At 46.7% G+C, this 24549-nt stretch overlaps 2 protein-coding genes across 6 annotated transcripts; one reads left to right on the top strand and one right to left on the bottom strand.

Moving 5' to 3' along the window:
• Nucleotides 1-199: 199 nt before the first annotated feature.
• Nucleotides 200-7688, top strand: ugcg (UDP-glucose ceramide glucosyltransferase). Of its 2 annotated transcripts, none has more exons than XM_047047312.1 (9): nucleotides 200-468; nucleotides 1021-1165; nucleotides 1550-1652; nucleotides 1821-1922; nucleotides 2033-2145; nucleotides 2326-2504; nucleotides 2640-2726; nucleotides 2883-3069; nucleotides 4143-7688. In XM_047047312.1, exons 1-9 carry the CDS (start codon nucleotides 371-373, stop codon nucleotides 4311-4313), a joined length of 1185 nt encoding a protein of 394 aa, XP_046903268.1. In that variant the 5' UTR covers nucleotides 200-370; the 3' UTR covers nucleotides 4314-7688. The 2 variants fall into 2 exon arrangements, with proteins under 2 accessions (XP_046903268.1, XP_046903269.1); XM_047047313.1 differs by lacking the exon at nucleotides 200-468 and adding an exon at nucleotides 1331-1465 and having other exon boundaries at nucleotides 1077-1165.
• Nucleotides 7480-24312, bottom strand: ptbp3 (polypyrimidine tract binding protein 3). 4 transcript variants are annotated; one of them, XM_047047306.1, is made up of 15 exons: nucleotides 24075-24312; nucleotides 19081-19114; nucleotides 17251-17326; nucleotides 16228-16397; nucleotides 15570-15716; nucleotides 15246-15413; nucleotides 14986-15096; nucleotides 14420-14594; nucleotides 13693-13764; nucleotides 13406-13542; nucleotides 13288-13321; nucleotides 13092-13184; nucleotides 12717-12933; nucleotides 12522-12599; nucleotides 7480-12128 (listed from the first exon to the last, which is right to left on the bottom strand). In XM_047047306.1, the coding sequence occupies exons 1-15, from the start codon at nucleotides 24080-24082 to the stop codon at nucleotides 11996-11998; spliced, it is 1653 nt and encodes a 550-aa protein (XP_046903262.1). In that variant the 5' UTR covers nucleotides 24083-24312; the 3' UTR covers nucleotides 7480-11995. The 4 variants fall into 4 exon arrangements, with proteins under 4 accessions (XP_046903262.1, XP_046903263.1, XP_046903264.1 ...); XM_047047307.1 differs by having other exon boundaries at nucleotides 17251-17323; XM_047047308.1 differs by lacking the exon at nucleotides 19081-19114.
• Between the last annotated feature and the right edge of the window lie 237 nt (nucleotides 24313-24549).

Raw genomic sequence — 24549 nt, 5'->3', positions numbered from 1 at the left:
TCTTCCTGTTCCCTAATCGTCTTTAATATCAAAACCATTTCCTCTCTGTGGTGTTATTCATGTTATGTATCTTTGTTACCATATGCCTCGTGCTACTTATTTCAGTTATTTCGTTTAATGTGTCCCCTCAGCTGAACACAAGCACAAACAGTAGACATACAAATACACTTTATTTCGAAATTCCAGCACCACAGCCCACACCACCGGAAGTTTCGATGTTACACAGACTAGAGCCAGAGAAGCCACAGTTACTGCCCTGTGCTGTCAGTCGGGTTGACAGCTAGGTGGCTAACCGGTGGCTTAGCTAGAGGCTGTTTGGATAAGCTCGGTCGTTTGCTAGAACCCTCAATCTCTCCACAAAATACCAATCATGGCTCTTCTGGAACTTGCCATGCAAGGATTCTCTATCTTTGGCTTCATTTTATTTTTTGTATTGTGGCTCATGCATTTCATGTCCATCATCTATGTGTAAGTATCGGCACCTAACGATAGCTGGGTTAGCTATGACTGTTAACCAACGTTAGTTAGCTTGTTAACCTAAGCTACTGTACCAATATAAACACATTAGATGCGTGAAGCTACTGAACCTGTTGTTAAAATATTAATTGTATACTGTAGGGCATGTGTACTCTGTTTTGTTGACGAAAAGATCTACCGTTAGTAATGCTAACGTTAGCGTCTGGTTAACTAGCTAGCTAGCAATTTAGTTCTGCCAGTGGTATTTACCATCCCAACTGGTCAATGATTTCTGTAGGATTATGTGAGACTTGCCCATACAGTACCCTCAACAATTTTGATGTACCAAGCAAGTTATCCTAGTTAAGATATCGGTCTTAGATTATCGCAGTTGTCAAATTGCAGCCTTTACACAATCAAAATGTTAATCCTAACTCAGTTACACCATCATCCCGTTGGCTACCAATTAACCTCTATTTAACAGTATCTAAAAAGATCTTGCAGTGAGTGAAAGGGAGGTCTCTAGTGATTCAAGTTCCTTCTCTCCTTATGTAATTGTTGTAGCCGCCTCCATCTCAATAAGAAGACTCCTGAGAACAAACAGCCCTACAGTAAACTAACGGGTGTCTCGTTGCTGAAGCCACTTAAAGGAGTGGACCCCAATCTCATCAACAACTTGGAGACCTTCTTTGAGCTGGACTATCCCAAGGTAAACACCTACGTGCATTACACACCCCTACCTGTAGAATCAAAGTCATTTTAAAAAGGAAATATTTAAATAATTCAACTTAATTTTTGTCGATATAAAAGGGCTTCCACAAAAGAAGCTCTCTCAAGTTTGATCAAACCCATGTGATTTTTCCTTGATTCACAGAAGAAAACGCGCGCGCACACGCACACAGAAAGCACCACTTCCCACATCTCTGATTAGCCTCATTGCCCAGTGAAAACTGCAGCATTAGCTAGTTGTCCAACATGTAGCAATAACACCTTCAGAGAGATGCTACTGGTCAGTCTCTTGTCTCTCTTCCTCTCCTTTTTCTTACTCACCCGTCCACTCCCATGCCCACTCTCCTCTCTATTCTCTCCTCAGTATGAAATTCTGCTGTGTGTTCAAGACCAAGATGATCCAGCCATCGACGTGTGCAAGAAGCTCTTGGGAAAATATCCCAACGTTGATGCCAGGTTGTTTATTGGTAAGCTTCTAACCACCTTCCGCTCGCCAAACAGTGGCTGTATTATTATTTGGTGTGTGTGTGAACGTGTGCTGGTGTAGGTTATCGTGTAATTGTTTGTGACTTGTGTGTGTGTGTGTGAGGGAGGTGTAGTGTTTATTCTGCATCTAAACTGACTGTGTGGTACAGGGGGGAAGAAGGTTGGCATCAACCCTAAAATCAACAACCTGATGCCCGGGTATGAGGGTGCTAAGTATGACCTGGTATGGATCTGTGACAGTGGCATACGAGGTAAGGCAACCATCCCATCGCCCCGCCCCACCCCACTGCTCACGTGCAACCAAACCCAAAAGGAAATCTCGGTGAAAACCAGTTTCAATGTGCCTTGCGTTTGTCCACAGTGAAACCAGATACCTTAACCGATATGGCTAATCAGATGACTGAGAAGGTGGGGCTGGTTCATGGTCTCCCGTACGTGGCTGACAGGCAGGGCTTTGCCGCTACCTTAGAACAGGTGAGTGGAGTTTCTTTGCAGACGAGTAGAACCCTAGAATAGGGAAGGAGTACTGTGGAGCCAATGAGACCAACGTCTAGACGGAGAATAAACCCCCTTTCCCCCCCCCCCAAAGAAAACGTTTTTGGAACGTTTCTGTATGGTTTGAATCTCTTCCCTGTGTGCGTGCGTGTGCCGCAGGTGTATTTCGGCACATCCCACCCACGCTCCTACATCTCTGCCAACGTGACAGGCATCAAGTGTGTGACGGGGATGTCCTGCCTCATGAGGAAGGACGTCCTGGACCAGGCTGGGGGGCTCATTGCCTTCGCCCAGTACATCGCCGAGGACTACTTCATGGCTAAGGCCATAGCTGACAGGTGAGGTCTAGTTTGGGTGCGCGTCACGCTTGGTTTGCATGCGAGTGTGCATATTTCCGCGCGTGCCTGTGGAGGTGTGTGCCTGTATGTAAATGATGTGTCTCCCAATGTCTAACTGGAGCACCGATCTTACAGGGGATGGAAATTCTCAATGGCAACACAGGTAGCCATGCAGAACTCGGGCTCCTATTCCATCGCGCAGTTTCAGTCGCGAATGATCAGGTACCTTGACCGCCCCAGTCCCTGGCTTGGGATCTGGTGGTTCCTGCTTGTCCTAGCTCCAGTCCCAGTACTGTACTGTACAATCCACACCACTGTAGGGTGTGTGTGGGACCCAGGGTCGAAGAAGCCCGTTCTGACGCTGCCGTTTCCCTCCAGGTGGGCCAAGCTGCGCATCAACATGCTGCCCGCCACCATCTGTGAGCCCATCTCCGAGTGCTTTGTGGCCAGCCTCATCATCGGTTGGGCAGCCCACCATGTCTTCCGCTGGGACATCATGGTGTTCTTCATGTGCCACTGCCTAGCCTGGTTCGTTGCTGACTACATACAGCTACGAGGAGTTCAGGTAAAAGACCCGCACACATCCCCACACACACTGGACTATATTGGGGCCTGTGACCTATACTACAAAACATGATGTGGGGTTAGCGAGGAATCTTCAGGTTTAACCCTGGGTCTTCAGTGGAACAGTGGTTCACTTCTTACCAGGGTAAGTCGTCATGGTAACTTATGCTGCACACCTAGACTGCTCCAGAGCAGGTTTTGTTATAGATAACAGATCGACCCGTAAGAAAGCATCTCCCACTGACTAATCAGTTCTCAAACTGATTAGTCAAAATGTCCTAATTGTTATCTAGAATTGTAAGCTAGAACATCCGGTGACTTCAGTGGGCAAATACTTTGAGTCTGATTAAACACTTTGGCTTTCCTGATTAGTATCTTTTTAGCCTTTAGACCATTATTATTATTATTAACAGAGACTGATTAAAGAAGGAAAGCCTTATTACTTGTTGACCTTTATACGATTTGCATGTAAGTCACCTTATTTACTGGTTTGAATTATGTTTTGTATTTGTTCCTTATTTGCTAAAAAAAAAACATTTAATAGTGTTGTGCAGCCAAAAGAATAAGGTTAAAATAGTTTTACACCCATGAGAGTACACTGTGACACATTTATTTAATGGAATACACAATTGTAATCATGGTCAGATCTAGGCCTACTTGTGTCTTAATGATGGGCCGTGATATTGGAAAGCCTATAAATGTTTTACTAGCTTTCCTTCCTGCCTTCGGCAGCAGCAACAGTTGGGCTTTTAGCCTGGATTCTATTCAAAATTTGTCATATTTAATATTATAGTTTGCTCATCTTGTGTAAAATATGCGGCTCTGGTAGACTTGTTCATGTTCTGGGGAGCTAGCACCACCCTTGTTAAGTGAACGTGCTCATGGCTAGATTGGGAAAACATGGGATGAGTTTAGGAGTTTATAACCACTGTCAAGACACGGCTTAGCGCGTTGGCGGTTGTTAGTCTTAGCGAAGCCAGCTCATTAAAATATATCCCAGGTATGTCAAACTTGCTTCGTAGTACAGGCCTCTGGACGATAACTAGCCCTAACTCCACCCCTGTCCCCCTGCAGGGCGGCCCTCTAGCCTTCTCCAAGCTGGACTATGCTGTGGCCTGGTTCATCAGAGAGTCAATGACCATTCAGATCTTCCTGTCTGCGCTGTGGGACCCCACCATCAGCTGGAGGACCGGCCGATACCGGTTACGCTGCGGCGGCACCGCCGAGGAGATCCTGGACGTATAGCCACACCCATTCCGGTGCTCGGACTCATGGGAGCAAGGTTCCATGGAAACCACACCGAAGGACACGCTCATAGACAAGCGTGGCAGCTGCCATGGAGACGACAAACTTGATGAAAGTTGAACCCTTTTCTTTTCTTCTCTGAGAAGGAAGTCCTTGTTTGAGTGTTTTTAATTTGTGTGTTAAAATGTGTTAGGTTGTTATTTATGTTACTGGTGCTCTTAAGAAACCTCACATGGAAGGCAGAAATCCTTTAGAACCTTCTACACAGGAATAAAGAGTAAGAAAGGAGGACATGGGGTTTGTGAAAGGGAGAGGGAGAGTGAGAGGGAAGGAAGGAAGGAAGGAAGGAAGGAAGGAAGGAAGGAAGGAAGGAAGGAAGGAGGGAGTAGTGGCTTGAAATGCAGGTTTTTCTGTTGTGGGTGGTCTGACCCCAGTGTTCAAGGTCCAGTAAAGGTCAAGAAACAGACATTAGGATAGAATCATCCTTAGGGTCAAAATTTAGCATTTAGGGTTAGTAATTGTAGAAATGTTATGTGTCTATCCGCTAGGAGAAGTAGGACCAGTAATCTGGTGATGATGCATGTTGGAACGTTCAGATCCCAGACTCAATCAGAGGGATAACGTTCCTCAATCCTCACCAATGTAAATACACCAGATCCACGTAGATCCACCAGAGGAACAGCTAGAAGAACCCCCTCCCCAACCCCCACACCCTACTGTGTCCTCGACACACCTTCCTCACTGCAGGCACATTTTCATTGGTCAATCCAGAATGGCCACTTCCTGTAGAGCGTTGGCGAACCCCTCCTCCGGTCATTGTGGTGGGAGTCAGCTGGCTGTCCTGTGGGTGGCTATCTGGTTGGCTGCTTGGTTGGCGGATGGCTTCATTGATGGCTGGCTGTCACCTTGAGCTCTGTTTACCATTTCTCACCGTGCTCTGAACGAAGACATGGTCTGTGTTCTACAGTGTCTTCATATATATATATATATATAAATATATATATATATATCAAATTAATTTTGGTGTATGAAATTGTAGCCAAACTGTACAAATGCTTCAGCCCTTAGCCTTACTCATTTCATTTGGTTTGAATGGTGTGTGTTTGTGTATGGATTGTAATGTGTTGTGTTACCACATTAATGTCATTATGTTTCAATATTGCCCTCCTTGTCCTCTCCTCCTGGGAGGATTTCAGACATGTACCATCTTGTTGAAGGTTCTGGATCCACCCCACCATCCCACCACAACTTACAGCAGTATTTAGGGAGTGGATAACAAACAGGGTTGGGCAGGACAGATGCATAATTATGTAATGACGCGTGTAGAGATCACACTGTGAAGTATTGTGTGGATTGGAGTTTTATTTTTTATTTTTTATGACGCAGCTCAGATTGGAACAAAATGGAACCATTGGAAAGAATGGGATCATGAGTCATTATCGTTGTCATCTGAGACTGGTTTTATTACCCAATGTTGCAACTTGTCCCCATATCAGCTCACATCCATGGCCAACCCCACACTGTCAAAGACATACAGTATGTGTAAAGTGTTGTCACAAAATTGTATGATTTCCTGTATATGGCTGTATATTTATGAAGTTTGGTTGATACCATTATTTTCACAGCTTAACATTAATTTATTCTACCAGTAGGTAGGTATTGAATCTGTTAGCAGTGAACAAGAAGGCTGGACAAACTTGTTGTTAAATATCTTAACTTGTTTTTATATGAATTGTTTTCTGTCATGTTTTGTATTGTGCGTTTAAGGGGAGGGGGCGGGGTCTGTGATGCAAGAGGAATAGTAAAGCTTTATGAACATAGTAACTTCCTTTTTTTCCATACGCCTACAGAACCAAGCGGTGGGAGAAACCAAACTGAAACTGGCATTGCACCAACAGAGCCGACAAACCAGTAGACCGGGGTGGGTCCATGAGACTAAATGAGACGTTATGATGATGCAAAAACAAAAAAAAAGGCATTGTAAACCGATACCAATAAACTGTACATGGGGGTGGAATGGAAGTGTTGTAAGCCTGGGAAGTCTACCCCATGAAACACAAAGTAGTGGAGCATACTCTCATGGTTACAGAGAGTAAGCCTGGTGACCTGGTCATGAGACGGCAGCAGCCTGACTTACCATGTGACCGCTTGAAATATTCTGGGAATTTTAAGCAGCTCTTGCACATTTTCTTTACGTTTCAAGCCTTAGTTTAGATAAGGTTTTCGATAGATTAAAAGTGCAGTTTTAAAAGTTTTTTGCCCAACATTATTTGATACAAGACTTATTTGTATTGAGATGGAACTAAAAACAGAATGGGACAGAAAGTTCCTTACCCATTGGTAGAACATCCTGTCATTGGAGTTGCAGTAGGGTTGGGTGTTGATGTTAAGGCAATATTTATAAGCTACAGTAAGGTTAATATTAGGCTTTTAAGGTATAACGTTATGTCATGTGTACCTGTGTTGCCAGCAGTGCTGTGGTTCCCAAAACAATATATTAGTATGTGGTGAAATTAGTAATAATGCTTGCTTTTCTATGCGGACAAAAACTTATTATTGTATGTGGATGGACATGACACAGGATGGGTCTGACCTGCCAGACAATACATTTATGATAAATCCAGATAAGCCAAACTCTTAGATTGACATCTGCTGGACAGGTGAATGAACTACATTGTCATAATTGATTATGCTTCTAACGGTTTTAGGAAAAAGACCAAACATTCATTTCATCTGGTAAAAAATTTTGGAAAGACAATTATGTTCATAAACATGACATTCCTGGCCTGTCACCTGGAAATACCACCTCAATCATTTCTGTGATACCAACTAAAACGGTTAATAATCGCCCGATCGTTCAGCCTGTTTCATTTGTTGATTTACAAGCCCAGTATACGCTCCACCTCTGGATCCACAGTGATGCAGGAAGTTCTATGTTCCAGATCATCTTCCTATCCTAATTATTCCCTGAGAGGTTAGTGGTGCATAGAACAGAAGAAATGGGAGGGGCTTATCGCTTTGAGCGGCAGGACTGTGTGAGTCTGGTGGGAAGAAGGGTGTGGGTAAAAGAGGTTAAATGGAAAGTATTGCAGGGTTAACAGGGTTGGACTGACATGAGTGTGTGAGAAAGCCCAAGGCAAGAAGTAGAGGACACAGGAGCACCGGAGAAAGTACAGATGTCATGACATTTATTCAAGGCATGCTACAATTAAGTTGTTTTAGGAAAAAATGAACTAGAGATTCTGGCGTATTAATCATAGTAACCATTGCGATAGTAAGAATCATATAATTCTAGTAATAAACAATTAAAAACATGACAGAAAATGTTCTATATGAAATACGGAAACTTCACTCAACCATGCACCGCAAAAATTAGAAAATATGTTTCTTTAATAAGTCATCTTCTATTTGCATTTAATTACATCAACTCATAACTTTGTGTCTCTTACCCGTCAGACACACTGCTTTACAAATCAAAGCTGGTACTGGTATGATATCAAAATACACAAGAGGCTATCCTTTTAAATACAAAAAAACATGTCTGTTGTTGTCTGTGTCTCCCATAGACCATTGTGCCCAGGCAAGCCAAGGAAACCGACTGAACTAAAGCATTCATTTTTGGTGCTCAAACTTCTGACCAGCTATAAATAAAGAACATGCTGTGAGACCGAGAAACAGATGAGAAGAGACAACTGGGCTGTTCAACTGTCAAGATCCAATCACCTTTCTCCCTATCGTAACATACCAATTTAACCATGTCATTGTCTTGCATGGATCTCAGTTTTGGGGTTGGTGGGCATTGCTGAGTAAATAATCTGTATTTATTTTAAAAAGGGTGGAATTTGGAGAAGAAAAATAAAATAATACTCTAAACATTCACAAAATCATTGAGGTTTAAAAAGCACCACATTTAAGCGACAATGCTTTGTTGGGTCATTCTAACAGGACAGAGTTCCTTTGGTTTCAGTTCCTGTATTGTTGTGGTTGGGTACAGCTACTGCAGATGTCTAGGTTTGGTGGGGGTGTGGGTCAGGGGGGAAGAGAAGCCAGCCACCAGCCACTGTAGGCCCGAGGAGTCTACACATCTGACCTCTTACTTCACCGCCAGAAGGGAAACAAGTTATGAATATGATTAATGAAAGGCACATAAACTTTGGTCCTGCGACGTTATTGATTCCTCAGTAAAAAACGTTGACAAAAGTGTAGAGTATATTGTCTCCAGTCCATTTGATATTGTCAAATCACAATTCGAAAGGCTGCAGAGCGGCATGGCTGCTGACCTGTGTGGCCTGAGTTAAGACAGAACTTTTTGTCAGGACAGTTAACTGAACATGTCATAGAGCAGACAGCTTGCTCAATATGCAGGGTGTCACAGTCTGGCTTCTCTCCTGTTCAGAAATGAAAAGTAGCAATGTGGCGGATTTGGGTAAACAAAAAAAAAACTTCTTTCTTCAACCTCAACCTCCCCACCTGCATATAACCGAAAGGATGGCTTCCATATTTTCATGTTGGGTTCATACATAACCACTGAGGTTGGGATCATTCACAACCAGGTTCATACATAACCACTTAGGTTGGAATCATTCACAACCAGAATCATCCATTATCAGGGCTGGGTTCAAAGACAACCAGGTTCAAACGTAACCATGGGGATGGGGTGTATACAGTCAGAACTTCAGGGCAAATGATGCCAACTGAAACAGCAGAGTGACAGACAACCACAACCAAAACCAACTTCATCACCTTTAAAAGAAGATCAAAAGAATAAAAACACAAATATCACTACAGATCAAAACCAGGCAAAATCCCTAAAATGAATAGTACGAAATACAGTAAATAAGATGACAAATGAAACACACACACACAGAGAGATGGAGATCTCTGGACTTCACTCTACCACAGCAAAATGAAGGCTCCCTTGGAACCCAGACTAAATAGTGGATCTCTCCTTATCAACCCACACACACACACACACACACACACACACACACACACAGAAAAACCTTGCACATACACGCACACAGAAGCACAGACACACACGCATACAGTTAGGAGAGACCCTCACAGAATCTTTAAGGTACCAGAGTTTACCATTCATTTCCAAGTGCACTTAAAGCACCAAACATGAACTTACATTTCAAAAGACGGTATCATGGAAAGACCCACAGAAAAACACATCTAAAAACCTCTAAGAAAACTGAAAATGAGTCAACCCGCTCACCAAATCCCACTAGATAGTACATAAGATAGACCATCTAAAACCTAGCAGAGTATGAACATAATAAGGCACATAATAAGAAGTGAAGTATTACACAGTAAATATGATATATGGTGTGATTACAGTGGTATAAAACCCTGGCTAATCTTCCATAGGGCTTTTTCTTTGCCATAAAAAAGAACAAATTACCAAAATAACTTTGTTTTTCTCACAAAATGTTGACAATCCTAAAGATGTAGACCTGAATAGTTTAGCTTTAGTTAAGACTGTAAACTTCAAAACAATAATTTTAGATTTCTTTTTTTCTCAATAGAAGGGGATGTCATTGTTTTGCAAAAGGGAACAGGGAGGAGTTTGGAAATGCCCTATTGTGTCTAACAGTCTGTCTAGTAGAGACTGAGTGAAGACGTCTATCCAGCTGCTCTCTCAATAGATAGTGGGTCCACTAACAGTTTATTAAGGACATATACACAAATGATTTTCACAGTCTTTAACAGTAAAAGGAAATGACAAGGGCATACTTCCTTCTTTGCTCTCTCTATATACAAACATGTCTTTCTAGGGGTTATATATCTTTCCTCCTGCATTCTTGAGTGCCAGGCACAGTAAGACACTTCCAACGCTGCTTTTGTTCCCCTTTCAAGGTCAAGTTAACAGTGACACCATCCTTGACTTGCGTTTGTGAAAACAAAACCGTTTTGTTGCTGTCGTAGGGTTAGGGACACACTCCCAGAAGCATGCACACGCAGGCACATGCACGCACACACACACACACACACGCGCACACACACACACACACACATACATACATACATACATACATACACACACACACACACACACACACACACATACTTGCACCACACACAGGGCTTTCCCACAAAGCAATGCTACTCAATCAACTCATCTCCTTGGAATGTTAAGGCTAGACCGAGACAGCGTAACCGAGGCAACAAGCCTGTATGAGAGCGAGGGCTCCGATTGGTCTAGGTCTGTCTTTACAGACATTATGTGATCGTACTTTTCATTGTTACTTCCTGGTGACCATGGTGATTAAAACACAAGAAGACTGTTTTTGGTTTGATCCAAGATGGATTACAGGTGAGCAGGGCTGGAAGGCTGACTGGCCCCTCCCAACAGGGAGACAACAGGTCCCCATGGTAACACATGGTAGTAAGGGCTGGTCCCATGACCATCTTTCATGGTAACATACCCCAGAGGACAATAAGACTTATGTTTAGGCCAAGAGGAGTGGACAGGACAGGAGAGGAGAAGGGAGAGAAAGGGAGAGGAGAGGAGGGGAGAGAACAAGAGAGAAGAGACACATGACCTCCAGGCCAGCTCTTCACATTGTTCACATTCATTCACATGTCTTCCAACTGACCTGGCCTGGCCTTTTGGGCTGGTCTAGTCTGGGCTGGAATGGTGCTAGATAGAAGCCAGGTATAGAGCAGGATGCTAGACTGGGTGAGGTGGCAGGATGGTAGAAATGGTAGTCTGTCTCTCTGAAATCCCCTTCACCTTCACATTGCTGATGCAGGTCTTCCACTGGGGCAGGGGGCTGGGCTAGGGGGCAAGCCCAGGATCTGAGCCTGATACTGGGGGCTGAGCCTCCCTGAACCTCCCTGGCAGACACTGGGTCAGAGTGGCAGCAGTGGCTCCCACCTACATCCTGATGCTACAAGGGAGGGGTCCCATTGGTTAAAAGTGTCGCTACAGGCTTCCTGTCCCTCCCCCATGTTCCTGGTGATGGCCATATCATGGGGCTATCTCTGAGTGCTCCAGCACTCCCATTGGAGGGAGGGGTGGGGTTGGCTTGCTCAGCCAATGGGCTGAGGAGTGGGGAGGGGTTTGCCTCCCCTTTGTTGTACAAGGCAACGCAGCTAAAAGAGTCTCGTCTCTGACACTGGAACAACACTGAGCCTCAGGCCTTCTGGGGCAGGACAGGATGTAAAGGCCAGGACGGGGTACTGGAGGGGGGGGGGTCAGAAAGAAGGCTAGCCCCCTCAACACCCCCCTTCCTCCCCATCCTACACGGTCCAGGAGTGATGAGTTCCTCTCTCCTCTTGCCCCTCCCCCTGCCCGGAGTTGAACCTATCACAGGTCACCCCCCAGTCTCTGTCTGAAGCCATAGTAGTAGTCTATCACACAACAGATCTAAAGTAGCACACTACAAGTGTCTGGTTCCCCAAATGAACCCCTTCATAGGGGACAGGGGACGGACAGGGGACGGTGACTGGGGACAAGGAATGAGGTACTGGGGAAGTGTGTTTGTGCGTTGGGTATGTGTGTGTGTGTGTTTGTGTGTGTGTGTGTGTGTGTGGGCATGTCTGTGAGGCAGCACATTACATGGGGGCCAGCCCTAGGGAGGAGGGGCAGAGCCTGGTGGTGGCAGCGGGGGGTTGGGATGGGTTGAAGGGGGGGGGGGGGTGTAGGTGGTGGTGGGGCGGCGGGGGAGGGGGGGTCAGATGGTGGACTTGGAGAAGGAGACGCGTAGGTGGTGGTTCTCCCCCAGGTCGTGGTTGTGGAGGTCGATCAGGGCCTGGATGGCCTCCTCCACAGAACCCAGCTGGATCAGGGCCATCTTCCTGTCTTTCCTGACACACAAAACATACCATCACACATATCGTCAGAACCTTACAAGAGCATTTACACTACACAGGGTAACTACACAGACTGACAAGGTAAGTAATAATGGCAAGCTAACGCGTAGTGATAAGGTCAGTATGAGAACTACTAGTACAATTTAGTTAACTAGTCATATGACGCCAAGCTCTAAGCTACCCACCAGTTTACTGGGTGTGGTACAATCACTCCAGTGCCATTAGTGCCCTCTTGTGGCTGTGTAGCTACACTGCACATGATTAGTTTCAGCTGGCATCGCTGGGTTTCATTCCAGACTTCAGCTCCCTCCTCTATAACCTTGTTTCCTTCCCTGCAACCCTGCTCCCTCCCAAATGTCAAAGAGGAGTGGAAAATAGAACACTTACTGGAAGAATTTGAAGGCCTTGACTGTGTATCCAGTTCCAGCAAACAGGTCTTTAAGGACGTCGTCAGTGACAGAAGGCCTTTGAACAGACAAACAGGGTCACAATGTAGGATGTGAGGTGGCGCACAGTGCACAGGATTAGTATGTGTGTGTGTGTGTGTGTGTGAGGGGTGGGGGGGGGGGGCGAGGGACCTACGGGATGTTGGAGAGGTGCAGCGTGGCGGAGGGAGGGAAGATGTTCTGGAAGTTCTTGGAGCCGGGCTTCTTGAAGCGGTGCAGCGGGCTGCCGCTGAAGTCCTTGGTGAGGCCCTGGTCCTCCTGGCCCTCCCTGGGCAGCTGCACCGTCTGGTGCTTGGAGATGGTCACCCGGATCACCTTACCGTGGAGACGCTGGCCGTTCAGGTGGCTCATGGCTGCACTCACAGGAGACACACAGAGCTCCAGTATGCTGCCATAACGCACACGCACACGACTCAAAAACACTCCCAGTGCACGCCTGGCGTGGCTCGAAGTAGCACAGGTACAGGGTTAGGCTTCATGGGCTTAAGGTTCGACATTGAGGGTTACTCACCCAGCTGTGCCTGAGTAGCGTCTGCCATCTGGATTAAGGCATTCTCCTTCTTGTTAAAGAGAATCTTGACCCTGTGGACATCCCCATACACCCCTACACACACACACCAACATACACACCATCCACACCAACATACACCGTTAGGAGAGGAGGAGAGGAGCGGACGGGAGGGAGAGAGGGAGGGAGGGCGTCTTACCAAAGAGGATGAAGAGTCCATTAGGTGAGATGGTCTGTAGGAGAGGAGAGAGACTAGTTAAGACACAGACCACCCTGAAGGCACCCTGACCCTCCCATCTCTCTGGAGCTAGACTTACGTCAGGGTTGAGGTTGGACACCAGTAGAACTGCGTGCACAGCAGGGGGGGCCATGCCGTGGATGGCCATGCGTCCCACGGCCGAGCCTGACAGAGTGAGGGGCCCCAAAGCGCCGGGCATCGCCTGCATCGACAGACCTGGGGGAGGGAGGGGGGGAAGGAGAGGGGGGGGAGGGAGAGGTGAGAAAGGGTGCCTCACACAAGAGGCCCTGTTATTGACACAGTCAACGTAGTGGTCACTGTGGCAAGGTGCTGAGGTGGGGTGGGGGGGTTGGCATGGTAACTTACCTGCTTGGGGGAAGCCCATGGCGGGGGCAAAACCTGCTGCTGCATATGGAGATGAGATGATCCCTGGGGCTCCTGCATACACACACACACACACACTAGGCGTTAATGCTGCCAGGAACTATATACCTGCATGTCTGACATTCCAACTTCCAAGCCAGCAGTTAGTGTGGCAACATCTGGTTCTCCTCTCTGCAATTTCAAACTGAACACATATTTCCAATTTCCTGTTCCAGGGGGCTGTTGACAAAACAGGAAATAAGAATCTCCTCCTGGGCTCAGTCCCCCCTGAGCATGTCCTTTAGACCTTGTCCCTCTCGAGAATGTCCTTTAGACTCTGTCCCTCCCGAGCATGTCCTTTAAACCCTGTCCCTCCCGAGCATGTCCTTTAGAGGCTATCCCTTGAGAGCATGTACTTGTCTGTTCTTGTCATACATGTGTAAGAAAATGTGTGAGTGTGTGTTTGTGTGTGTTTAGGGGATGGTGCTAGTAGATATTGTTGTCTCAGACTCCACTAATCAATGGTGTATTCATAGCAGAGGGCTGCTGGGGCTACTGATAAGCTGCGGGGGTGGATAAACACTCACTCAAACACACTCACACACAGACAAAAGTGTGCGCACACACACACCTTTTGACAAATTAATTTGTCTGAATACAATAGCATCCTTTCTTTGGCGAGTTAACAGGAAGTCTAGATTCAGGGGTTGGGGGAGTCAGGGATGGTTACCGAAGGCGGCAGTCATGCCAGGGTCCATGGTGGGCTGGCTGTCCCCAGAGGGCAGGTCCAGGCGGGTGAAGTCTCGGCTCTTGTCATTGTTGTACTTGACATTCAGGCTGGTCAGCTTGGAGAACTCCACGCGCAGAGTACAGCAGGCATTGTAGATGTTCTGGCCATCTAAAGTCTGGTGGAGATGAAGGGAAGGAAAGAAAAGAGAAAGAGGTGGAGGAGAGGAAATGAGAGAGAGAGAGAGAGAGAGAGAGAGAGAGAGAGAGAGAGAGAGAGAGAGAGAGAGCGAAACAGGGAGTGATGAGGGTTGGAGGAGGGGAGCAGAGGAGAGTGGGGAGGGTGGAGGAGAGAGAGGGGGAGGGTGGAGGAGAAAGAGAGGAAGGGTGGAGGAGAGAGAGTAAGACAGAGAAAGATGTATCCGAGGACCACGAAGCTCCCAAGACTGATGGAGCTCTGTTTCATGCTCCATCTGTGTGATGACAACTAGCTCCAGCCCACGGAAACTCTTATCGAGCTCAAGGAGCAGATGTGCATGTGTGTGTGTGTGTGTGTGGTTGTGAACTGACCACTTTGGCGTGGTGTGCATTCATAGGGTCAGCATATTGAAGCAAGGCTTGAAACTGGTTATTCTTGGTGAAGGTGATGATCTTCAAGACTGTCCCGAACTTGGAGAAGATCTGGGGAGAGAGACAACATGACCAGAGAGGTAGAAGAGAGGAAAGAACAGAGGTTAGACGTTGAGGTTCAAGGTCAAAATAAGTTCCATCTGAGAAGCTCAAGATGAGAGCTTCTATGTGAGGGGGGGGGGGGGGGTACGGAGGCTAACCTGGTGCAGCACTTCCAGAGAGACGGGGTAGAAGAGGTTCTCCACGATGATGCGGAGCACTGGGCTCTGTCCTGGCATCAGGGTGCCATCACTGGCTGACGCAGACCCGGATAGCGCCATGTTCCCAGAATGCACTGCATTCACGGCCTGCAGGGCTGCCTGGGCCCTCTGGGAGTGGGGGTCAGGGTGAAGAGAGGAGGAGCGGAGGAAGAGAAGATTAGGGGCGGCTAACGCGCGTAATATGCGCGTTTTTCCATTGAGTACTCTCATTGGCCAGACTGAGTCAGTGCTCACCCCCTGATTGGACAGGATGTCAGTACTCACCCCCTGATTGGGCAGGTTGTCTGTCTTTAGCTCGCGATGGTTGGAGTACTGGATGTAGACAGGTTGGTTACGGACATGGGGCGTGGCTGTAGTGTAGTAGTTCACCATGGTGATAGCTGCTTCCTCAGACGCCATCTCTAAAAAGGCCTTGAGTAGATCAACAACAACATCAACAACCAGCCAGGACCACAGTGTTCACCCCCTGGTTTCCTGCTGGTTGAGAACCAGGCAGCACAGATAGAAACACTGTCGTATCTGAAGTCTGTCTTGTCTTGTTAGGCCAATTAGAGGCTCACCAATAGGATGATGCAAATTTATGCATCCCAACGTTTAGAAAAGGTGTGCATCTATTATTCACCAGATATTCAATTTCCATGTGAATGAGAGAGAGCTCTCAAGCTGGAGGGATGGGGAAGTTTGTGTGTGTGTGTGTGTGGGGGTGGGGTGGGGTAGACCCACAATCCACCCCTCTATCTTCCTTTCAGTAAAACCTTGATGTTTGTAGTTAAAAGGAACCCTCCAGACCCTACCCTTCTCCATCCTCCAGACCAAAACCTTCCTCACGTCCCTCCTCTGGATCCCTCCCGCCATCCATCAGACCCCTCCGCTCCTCCCGGGGGTCAAAGGTTCAGGGCTCAGTTCCTAGTTGAGCTCCTACCTGGTTCTTTCCTTTCAGCATCAACAGGTTGGTGACCTTCCCAAAGGGGATTCCTAGAGAGACGAGCTCTGCCTCGGACACCTCCAGAGGAACCTTGCGAACGTGGAGCACACGGGAGGGGCCACAGGGGGGGCGGTCTCCTTTATACACTCTGCTGTCGTTGCCATTAGCTACGGCACGGGAGAGAGATACAGAATTGGGGGTGAGACCAAGAGAGGAAGGCGAGTGCAGTTGTGGTGTGTCATGGGTTCTGAGGTGACCACCCCCCCACATCCCATAAACCCCCACCTTCTCCCCCAACACATACAGGACTAGCTGTGGGGGAATTACAGAACAGAAAATCACAATCATACACTCTGCAAATGGTGGTCTATGGCATTAAAACAATTTGTTTTGCTTCTCTGCTAGTTCCCTCGAAAGCTTGAGCTTTGCTTGAGACAATTTCCCTGGCTGTAGTGGCTTGCTATGACCTTGTACAGACATGTCATACCTAATCTGTCAGGCAGTGTCCTCTCTCCTAATCACAATAACCAATCAGGAGACAGAAGCTGCCACTCATAACATCCAACCAGAATGGCTGTACTGTAGACAAGTCAAAATAACCAATGTGGATGGCTGTAACATATGCTAGTCAATCAGGATTCCCATTGGCCTGTGATAATAACCAATCAGCAAGGCAATCCTTTCTGCCAGTCACATTGACCAATCAGAACAGCGGTCCTATTTATTCAGTCCAGTCACAATAACCAATCAGGTTGGCAATACTGTGAGCCAGTGAAAACGGGCATACTATCTGCCAATCACGACACCTAATGATTACATAAACCTCTAAACTCCTAACCCCAACTGAAACACTCATTCTTCCCAAAACACTAATACCTTGGATCTCCAAGCTGTAAGAGACACAACCATTCTCACACATTGGTCCTCATTTGTTTTCTGTCCTCCATGTAGGAGACACACCTGTTCTAACTGGTCCTGTGACTCTAGGCCTGTGTGCGATTGGTTGAGCAGGACACGTACCTGTGGATGGGGTGGAATTGCTCATGGTAGTGCGGCCACACAGGAAGAAGGAGGAGAGAGGGTTCTCAGGGTCCTGCTGAAACACACATACACACGCATGTTCCACTTGATACATGAGCTAAGTATGTTCATATGCGGTATGTATGTTAGGGTTACTCTGCACATACAAAAGGTACATCATATGCATGTTATCTAGGATTAGTATGAATGTTGTTTGGGTTAGGATGCTAGGCTAGTATTTACTATGTGTTATGTTCTGAGCAGTTTATTCAGCCGTGCTATTTGTAAACTGTTCCCCCTGGCCTATGCCTCTCTCTCTGGTTGCTAGGCAGCAGGCTGCTGGACCTATCTTCTCCCTTAGATCATATTCAAATTGCTGCCGCCAGAATGTATGAATATGCAAAATAGATACTATCTGTTCACCCTTTACAGCGCGAGCCCTTCTCCGATATCAATGACATTTAGACTGTCGTCAGAGACACGCACAACCACATCCACATCCATAAACACACACACAGTGTGTGTACTGGTTGGCTGGAGGGTGACCTCTAGCTCCCGAACTTGTGTTATCTGCTGGTTTGTTGTGAGTAGAGGGAGGGCTCATCTCCAAGGCAACCAGCCGGGAGCAAGCTAGGTGTTTTGGAGGTGAGGGTCTAGGTGCCCTCGTTTCGTTAACATGGTTCACATCTAACTAAACTGACCCATGGCCATAGAGTAACCATCAGATTGTGATACAGCAACAGGTTCACATCAAGTTAATGTTGAATCAGGCCAACCTATATTGCTGACAGTGAGACTTTTGACATAAACTGTTGCTATGGAGACAGGACAGCCAACTGGACACCAGCGAGAGAAGACAGAGAGAGAGAGAGAGAGAGAGAGAGAGAGAGAGAGAGAGAGAGAGAGAGAAAGAGAGAGAGAGAGAGAGAGAGAGAGAGAGAGAGAGAGAGAGAGAGAGAGAGAGAAAGAAAGAGGGCTGTAGAGGACAGTTTTGTGCTTGAAGTCTGACAAAGAATAAAATATTCTTTCACAGAACGTTTCCCTGGAACTCGTATTTCATGCTACTTTTTATTTTGTACAATAGACATGCTGAAGCAGCCTCTCTCCATCACCCCGAGGCCAAACTCAACCGTTGCAACAAACCATCCATCTCTGTTCAACACATTTAACAGAAGGCCAGCGTACTAAAGATACACAGAATTGTTTGTATGTGTGAAAGTGAAAGAAAGATATGTTTATATATGTCTATATATACATATATTTTAAAAATATATATGCGTGTGTATGAAAGGCGTGTACAAATGTGTATACAGTATATACATATATACACACATGCTGTATGTATTTGAGAGAGAGAGAGAGAGAGAGAGAGAGAGAGAGAGAGAGAGAGAGAGAGAGAGAGAGAGAGAGAGTGAGAGAAAGAGAGAGAGAGAGAGAAAGAAAGCCAAGATTACAGAAAGCTAGCTGACAGGGAAGAAAGCTCAACATCAAACCTCTCCCCCAGACCTTAACCAAGTCTTAACCAGTTCTAGTCTGTGCTTGTTCTCTGGCTACCCTGACCCTCAGAGTGTTGACATGTAAACTATGGACAGAAACTCTTCTGCTGTAGAACTTTCTCTCCCTAGGGGGTTAAACTGGTTCCACAACTACTACAAACTTATCAGCAGCATACCTGGATATAGTACATTTCTAAACCATGGCCACAGTAGTAGTTATGTGTGTCTGTATGTGTGTGTGTGTGTATATATATATATATATATGTATGTGTCTGTATATGATCCTGGCAAGTCCGGAGCTTGGCTAGGAGTGTGAATGCCCGAGGTCCCCTACCTGGCAGTCAGTGTCTGCATGGTCACCTACTCCGCTGGTCGCATGGCGGTCAGGAACGACAGAGCAGGAGGAAGACAGAAAGACAGAAAGAGAGGCATTCAGCCTGGAGGAGAGCGAGAGAGACAGAGCTGCAGAAAGGCAGGTGAAAGAGTGAGTGAGAGGGAGAGCGAGAGGGAGGGAAAGAGAGCCACTCATAATAGAAGGGGAGGAGAGATAAAAAGAAGGTGTGTGTGTGCATGTGAGTGAGTGTGTGTACAATTGTAGGAGATGTGTTTAGCATAGATAGGGAGAGGAGAGAGTAATCTATGTTGTCTATACATAAATCAACTTAGTGGCTGGAACTCAGGGCTGGGGCTGAGGATGGGCTTGGGGCTTGTGTGTGTTTGTGTGCATTTTCCTCTGTGCTAGCTCTATTGTCTGAGGTATCTATTATTGAAGCTGTTCCCTTCATCAGTAACCAGATACCACTGACCAAACAACAGCAGACGCACACTCCAATTAACCAACCGTGCTGAAAGGCCAATCCAGCCTGCCGGCGTTGCCTGCCTGCCTGCCTGCCTGCCTGCCTGCCTGCCTGCCTGCCTGCCTGCCTGCCTGCCTGCCTGCCTGCCTGCCTGCCCTGTATGTCTGTCTGTCTGTCTACCATAAATATAGCACTTAGAAACATCGGATCACCCCCCACACCAAATCTGACAGAGAGGTAGAGTTAAGTAGAAATCAATCATTACCAGTAGAAAGTCAACATGAAAGTGGCTGAGTGGGGATGCTCAAATGAAGACACATGGATTGGGGTAAAGGGTTAGAATCTTCTTCATAGAGATGCTGCTTCAGTACAAAAAAAGCCAGCAAAATGTTCAGGACTAAACACCAGATACACACACACACTCACATCCATACACACTTTGTGCTATAGAGGTAGGCAGAAACAGGAACTAGTAACTCAGGTTACTGTTATTACTGAGCCTGGTGTTGTCTTCCCTTTAATATTCCATTGGAGAGGCTGAAGAGGAAGGGGAGGAGGGAGGGAAGGGGAGGGAGGGTGATGTGTGGGGTAGGAGGGGAGCGTGAAGGAAGAGGAGAGGAAAGAGAGAGAGCAGGGGAACTGAAACCTGACCATTCACCAGCAGCCTAGCCAGTCCTGTCATCTGACCCACGCCAGCAAACAGTTTCACCTCTGCATTGTCTGACTAGGGGGAATGAAACCCAACCACACCAGAACCAAGATGGCCACCTTCTCTGAAACCTTGCTGGACAACTCTTGGAGCTAGTTTCACATATCTGATGAACTTCCTTTTAAGCTATAACCCAGACTGTAGAGTTTGGGTTATAGCTGTATGATTAGAACTCACCGTTGTTAGTGTATCTACTAAAGATTTCAACAAAACTCCCAAACCCATACTGAACTCATGTGAATCGTGAATTTTTCTCCTATTTTTTTTAGATATTTTATCTGTGTGACTCATGTTTTCCTCCTGCGACCTTCACCCACCATGAGCCACACCTGGGGCAAGAATGGGGGGGGGCAGTTAATAGACCCCCTGGAATGTCAGCAACCATTCCTAATTTCCCTCTCTCCTTCTCTCTCTCTCTGTGCTGAGCTTGCCACCGCATATCTGGCATTCCTCTGGGAGGACCAGGCAGGATCTAGGATGGTCTGAGAGTGAGGAGGGGGGGGAGGAGGAGGACAGTCTGTTGTAGAGTAACATAACACAGCCTATCAGTGAATGCCAACATAACTGGAAATTGGGGAAGGGGGGGCTTAACCATGGTCTGCAGTCTAAACATGAGAGGGTGAGGGGGGGCATCATGGAAAACGGTACCTCCAATTAGTCTCCTCATGACCATACTCTGCATGTCTAATCAGCGTGCCTTTAACCACGGCCCCCCCCCCCCTCCCCTACACTGCCCCCTGTAGGAACTCAGTCTGTATCCTCCACTGGTCTCTGAATGAATAGGGGACTGCAGACCTAGGCTATGACAGGACGGAGCTGGATTTTACAGTCATATGATTGTGACATTCTTCACAGCATTAACCACACGCTGGAGGAACAGGTCACGAGACACCGTGAGGGAGAGAGTCCTGTTGCCATGGCAGTAGGAGGACCCGCCTCCCTTTCCACCCCTGCCTGGGCCTAAACATTCTGATGACATCCGCAAAGTCAACTCCCACCCCACCACCACCCTGGTGCTGTCTCATTGTCTTCAATGTGTCTGGGGAGGGAGGGGGAGGGGTTGGGCCTGACTTGCAAACTTTCAAAGGCTTTTATTTTGAAAAGGCAAAAAGGAGACTGTGGTGTAAGACAGAACAGCGTTTCCTGATAGCTGTGGCTGTATTCTAGCACATGCACAAACACATACATACATACCCAGTGCTCATAGGCTCACCAACAAGACTGGCAACCTCAGAGATGAATTCCAGGAAACTGAAGCATGACTCAGATATGCCTGGCCCCGCCTCCTCTCACAACCAGGAAGAGACACACAGGAAACCGTCCCTACTGTTTCCTGGAACAGCAGCAGTGTAGCACATAGCAGACCCTGCTATACTACAGGCGCAACTGGAAATGAGCCTGTTGTTGTCATTTTAGAGAGCCTAGGCATAAATCTAATCCTAGAGCAGGCACTAAGCCTAGCCCAGGTACAGAGACTAAACCTCACCCTGCTACAGGTATTCACCCTAATCCTAGAGCAGGCACTAAGCCTAGCCCAGGTACAGAGACTAAACCTCACCCTGCTACAGGTATTCACCCTGATCTTAGGGCAGGGACGGACCTCCTCCCAAACAATGCTTTTTCCAGCGAGGCCATGCACTTACAAGGTAGGGATTTTCTGATGGATTTATACTGAAGAGCAAATGTCATCATTTAAACTGTTACCCCCACTACCGTACACTCCAAAGAGTACAGCAAGCCCGGCTGGTCCAGTTTCTGCGGTCACAGATGTCAGCGAGCCGCACACTGTAGTGTCCCACCAGAATTAGGAGATCACAATCAACCTTAATCAACAGGTGATGGGGGGAAAGGTGTGCACTTCAAGCCCAAATATGTTTTCAGCTCCTCACAATTTGTGAAAGAAACTAATCAACACTGCATATTTCCCGCCCCCACAGAGGTGGTGATTGCTGGCAGACTCTTGCCTTCAGCCCCAATTTAGCTACAAAACATGCTGTTGTAAGTTTTAATCTGATGCACACAGCTGTAATATACTGTTGTCACAAGTCTGTGTACACATGTAAAACAGTTGTTTATTTCTGACACGATCATGTCACAATATGTGTGATATAGTATTTTAATATGGATAAAACAATTGGACACAGTTAATAGGATTAGCCTGATAGGGAACACATGCACCCAATTGTTTATAGACATCAAATACTGTTGTATATGTGTTCTAAACTGGTATGGAAACCTGGGACATGCCTTCTGATGTGGAATCATGCTGTAAGGGAGAGGGCAGCCAGGGGAATAACCCTACATTCATTCATTCAGTCTGAGCATGTTGTGTTATGCATTCATAGTGACTGACAGAGGGTGAGACACATTTGAGGGTTCCTGTTACACCCATCTACCACAGAACACGAGGAAGAAAACTCAATTCAGATCGAGTATTAAATCATGGAAGGGGGGCGGGGCGGGGGGATTTTCTTAAAACAAGAACCATAATAAGACTTAGGAACATTATGGAACATCAGTCTCAAGGTAGTTGATGAGAACTGTCGAGAGAGAGAGAGCGAGGGAGAAAGAGAGAGACAGAGGTAACGTGGCTTTCAATCACGGAAATCCCCTAGACAGAGGAAAGCCAAACTCGTTTGAATCAACTGCAGGACTTGGGGCCCAGAGTCCCCCAACAAAGAAGGTCATCCGCCGCATAAGTGTCTTCTCGTATTCTAACGAGGCGCAACTCGACACAAAGCGATCGGAAATGTGCGGGACTTTGATGGACCGTAGTTATACAACGACGGTCCTGGGGGCAGTGTGCCGGGGCGGAGGACACAGCCTAGCCTTGGGCTACTTGTGTTCACTAAATTGAATGTGGAAAACCAAAGTAGTTCCACTGAGAACATCAGAGATTAATTAGACAAGCCAACTGCGAGAAGAAAAAAGCACAACACTTTCAATCATGAAAAGAGCATGTGGTTGTTACAAACTAAGTTTGCGTAAATAATCAATGTATTCTAAACCAAAAACAATCCCCGTGGCTGAACGTGTGGACCGCCATCTGCCTATGGGTTTTATGCATTGAGGGGCACGCGACGATCTATATTGTTAGAAAACTATCGAGGTAGTCCCCCGCCCACGATATCCTTCTTTTCCCACGCACGAGTTGTAAACAATGATTTAGAAGCTATTCCTTTTGTTGGAGGTGGCTACTTATGGAAGTCCAAGCATGGTTCGAATGGATGATATTATATTTGTACCTCCACACAGTCACACTAGAAAATGTTGATTTTGGTATGCTTTACAGTGGAATTCGTTTCGCTCAGTGTTGTTTTCGTGAACAGGACAGAAACGCCCCTTACAGATTCCACTGTAGCCTACCTTAAAATGGCAGCCTGTCTTAATGTCTTAATTTGCTCATATGGTTTACATCGAGACTGAGAGAGAGAGCATGGCCCACCAGTCTTATCTGGTTATATGTGAATATGCTCCACACGAGCGTGTATTAAAGAAGAAAGACGGCTCCTGCAATTTCTGGAGAAGAAAGGTCCTTTTTTATGCTACTTCCTTGATAGGCTACTAGAGCGGGCATGATGCGCACGGGGTATAAAACTCATCGGGTCTTTGCCACAGTACACAACACATTTTACGTAGAAACATTTCTGACAAGTACAGTGTGAACCATAACTGGCATACCGAGGCTTGCAAGCGCCCCCTTTCATAGGGTCTTTAATTCCCTCTATTATAATTAATTCGTGCATTGCATTAACTGTTGAACACAGCGGTGATACAGCTATATGCGAAATGGTTAAATAGTCAAAGAAAACAGTAACATACCCATCCATTGCACAGAGGAAACAGCGGAGAAAGGGAAGTGAACGCGAGGGAAAAGTGAAGAAATAGACTTGGGTGTTGTTACTAGCGGGTCTATCTACAGGGTTTTCGCTCTCATAGGCTACGCACAATGGCACGCTTCCTGCTACTGACGTGAACACAGAAATACAGACATGTACAGACGCCTCGCTGTACAAAATGGCCTCCCCTCCTCTGTAGCTCAAATAGAGACACACCTTTGTCACTCTCAACAACGCACATCCATGTTCACTGTGTGCTCTGCGCTTTTAACGCGCCGTTCGTTACGCAGTCAGGCTGATGGAATAGCGCTTCTCTCCGCCAGCTTCCATAGCAACAGTGCTTCTGTCTGGCCCTGGCTGCGAGCTTCTGAAAAGGATAATCTTCTTGGTCAAGGGCGCGTGTTAATTAATCAAGTGAATGGATCACACTGATCTGATTCAAAGAGAAAGCCACTTTA

Source organism: Hypomesus transpacificus, chromosome 23, assembly GCF_021917145.1.
Source record: "Hypomesus transpacificus isolate Combined female chromosome 23, fHypTra1, whole genome shotgun sequence".
NCBI classification, from domain to species: Eukaryota; Metazoa; Chordata; class Actinopteri; order Osmeriformes; family Osmeridae; genus Hypomesus; species Hypomesus transpacificus.
This window is presented reverse-complemented; position numbering and strand designations above follow the sequence as displayed.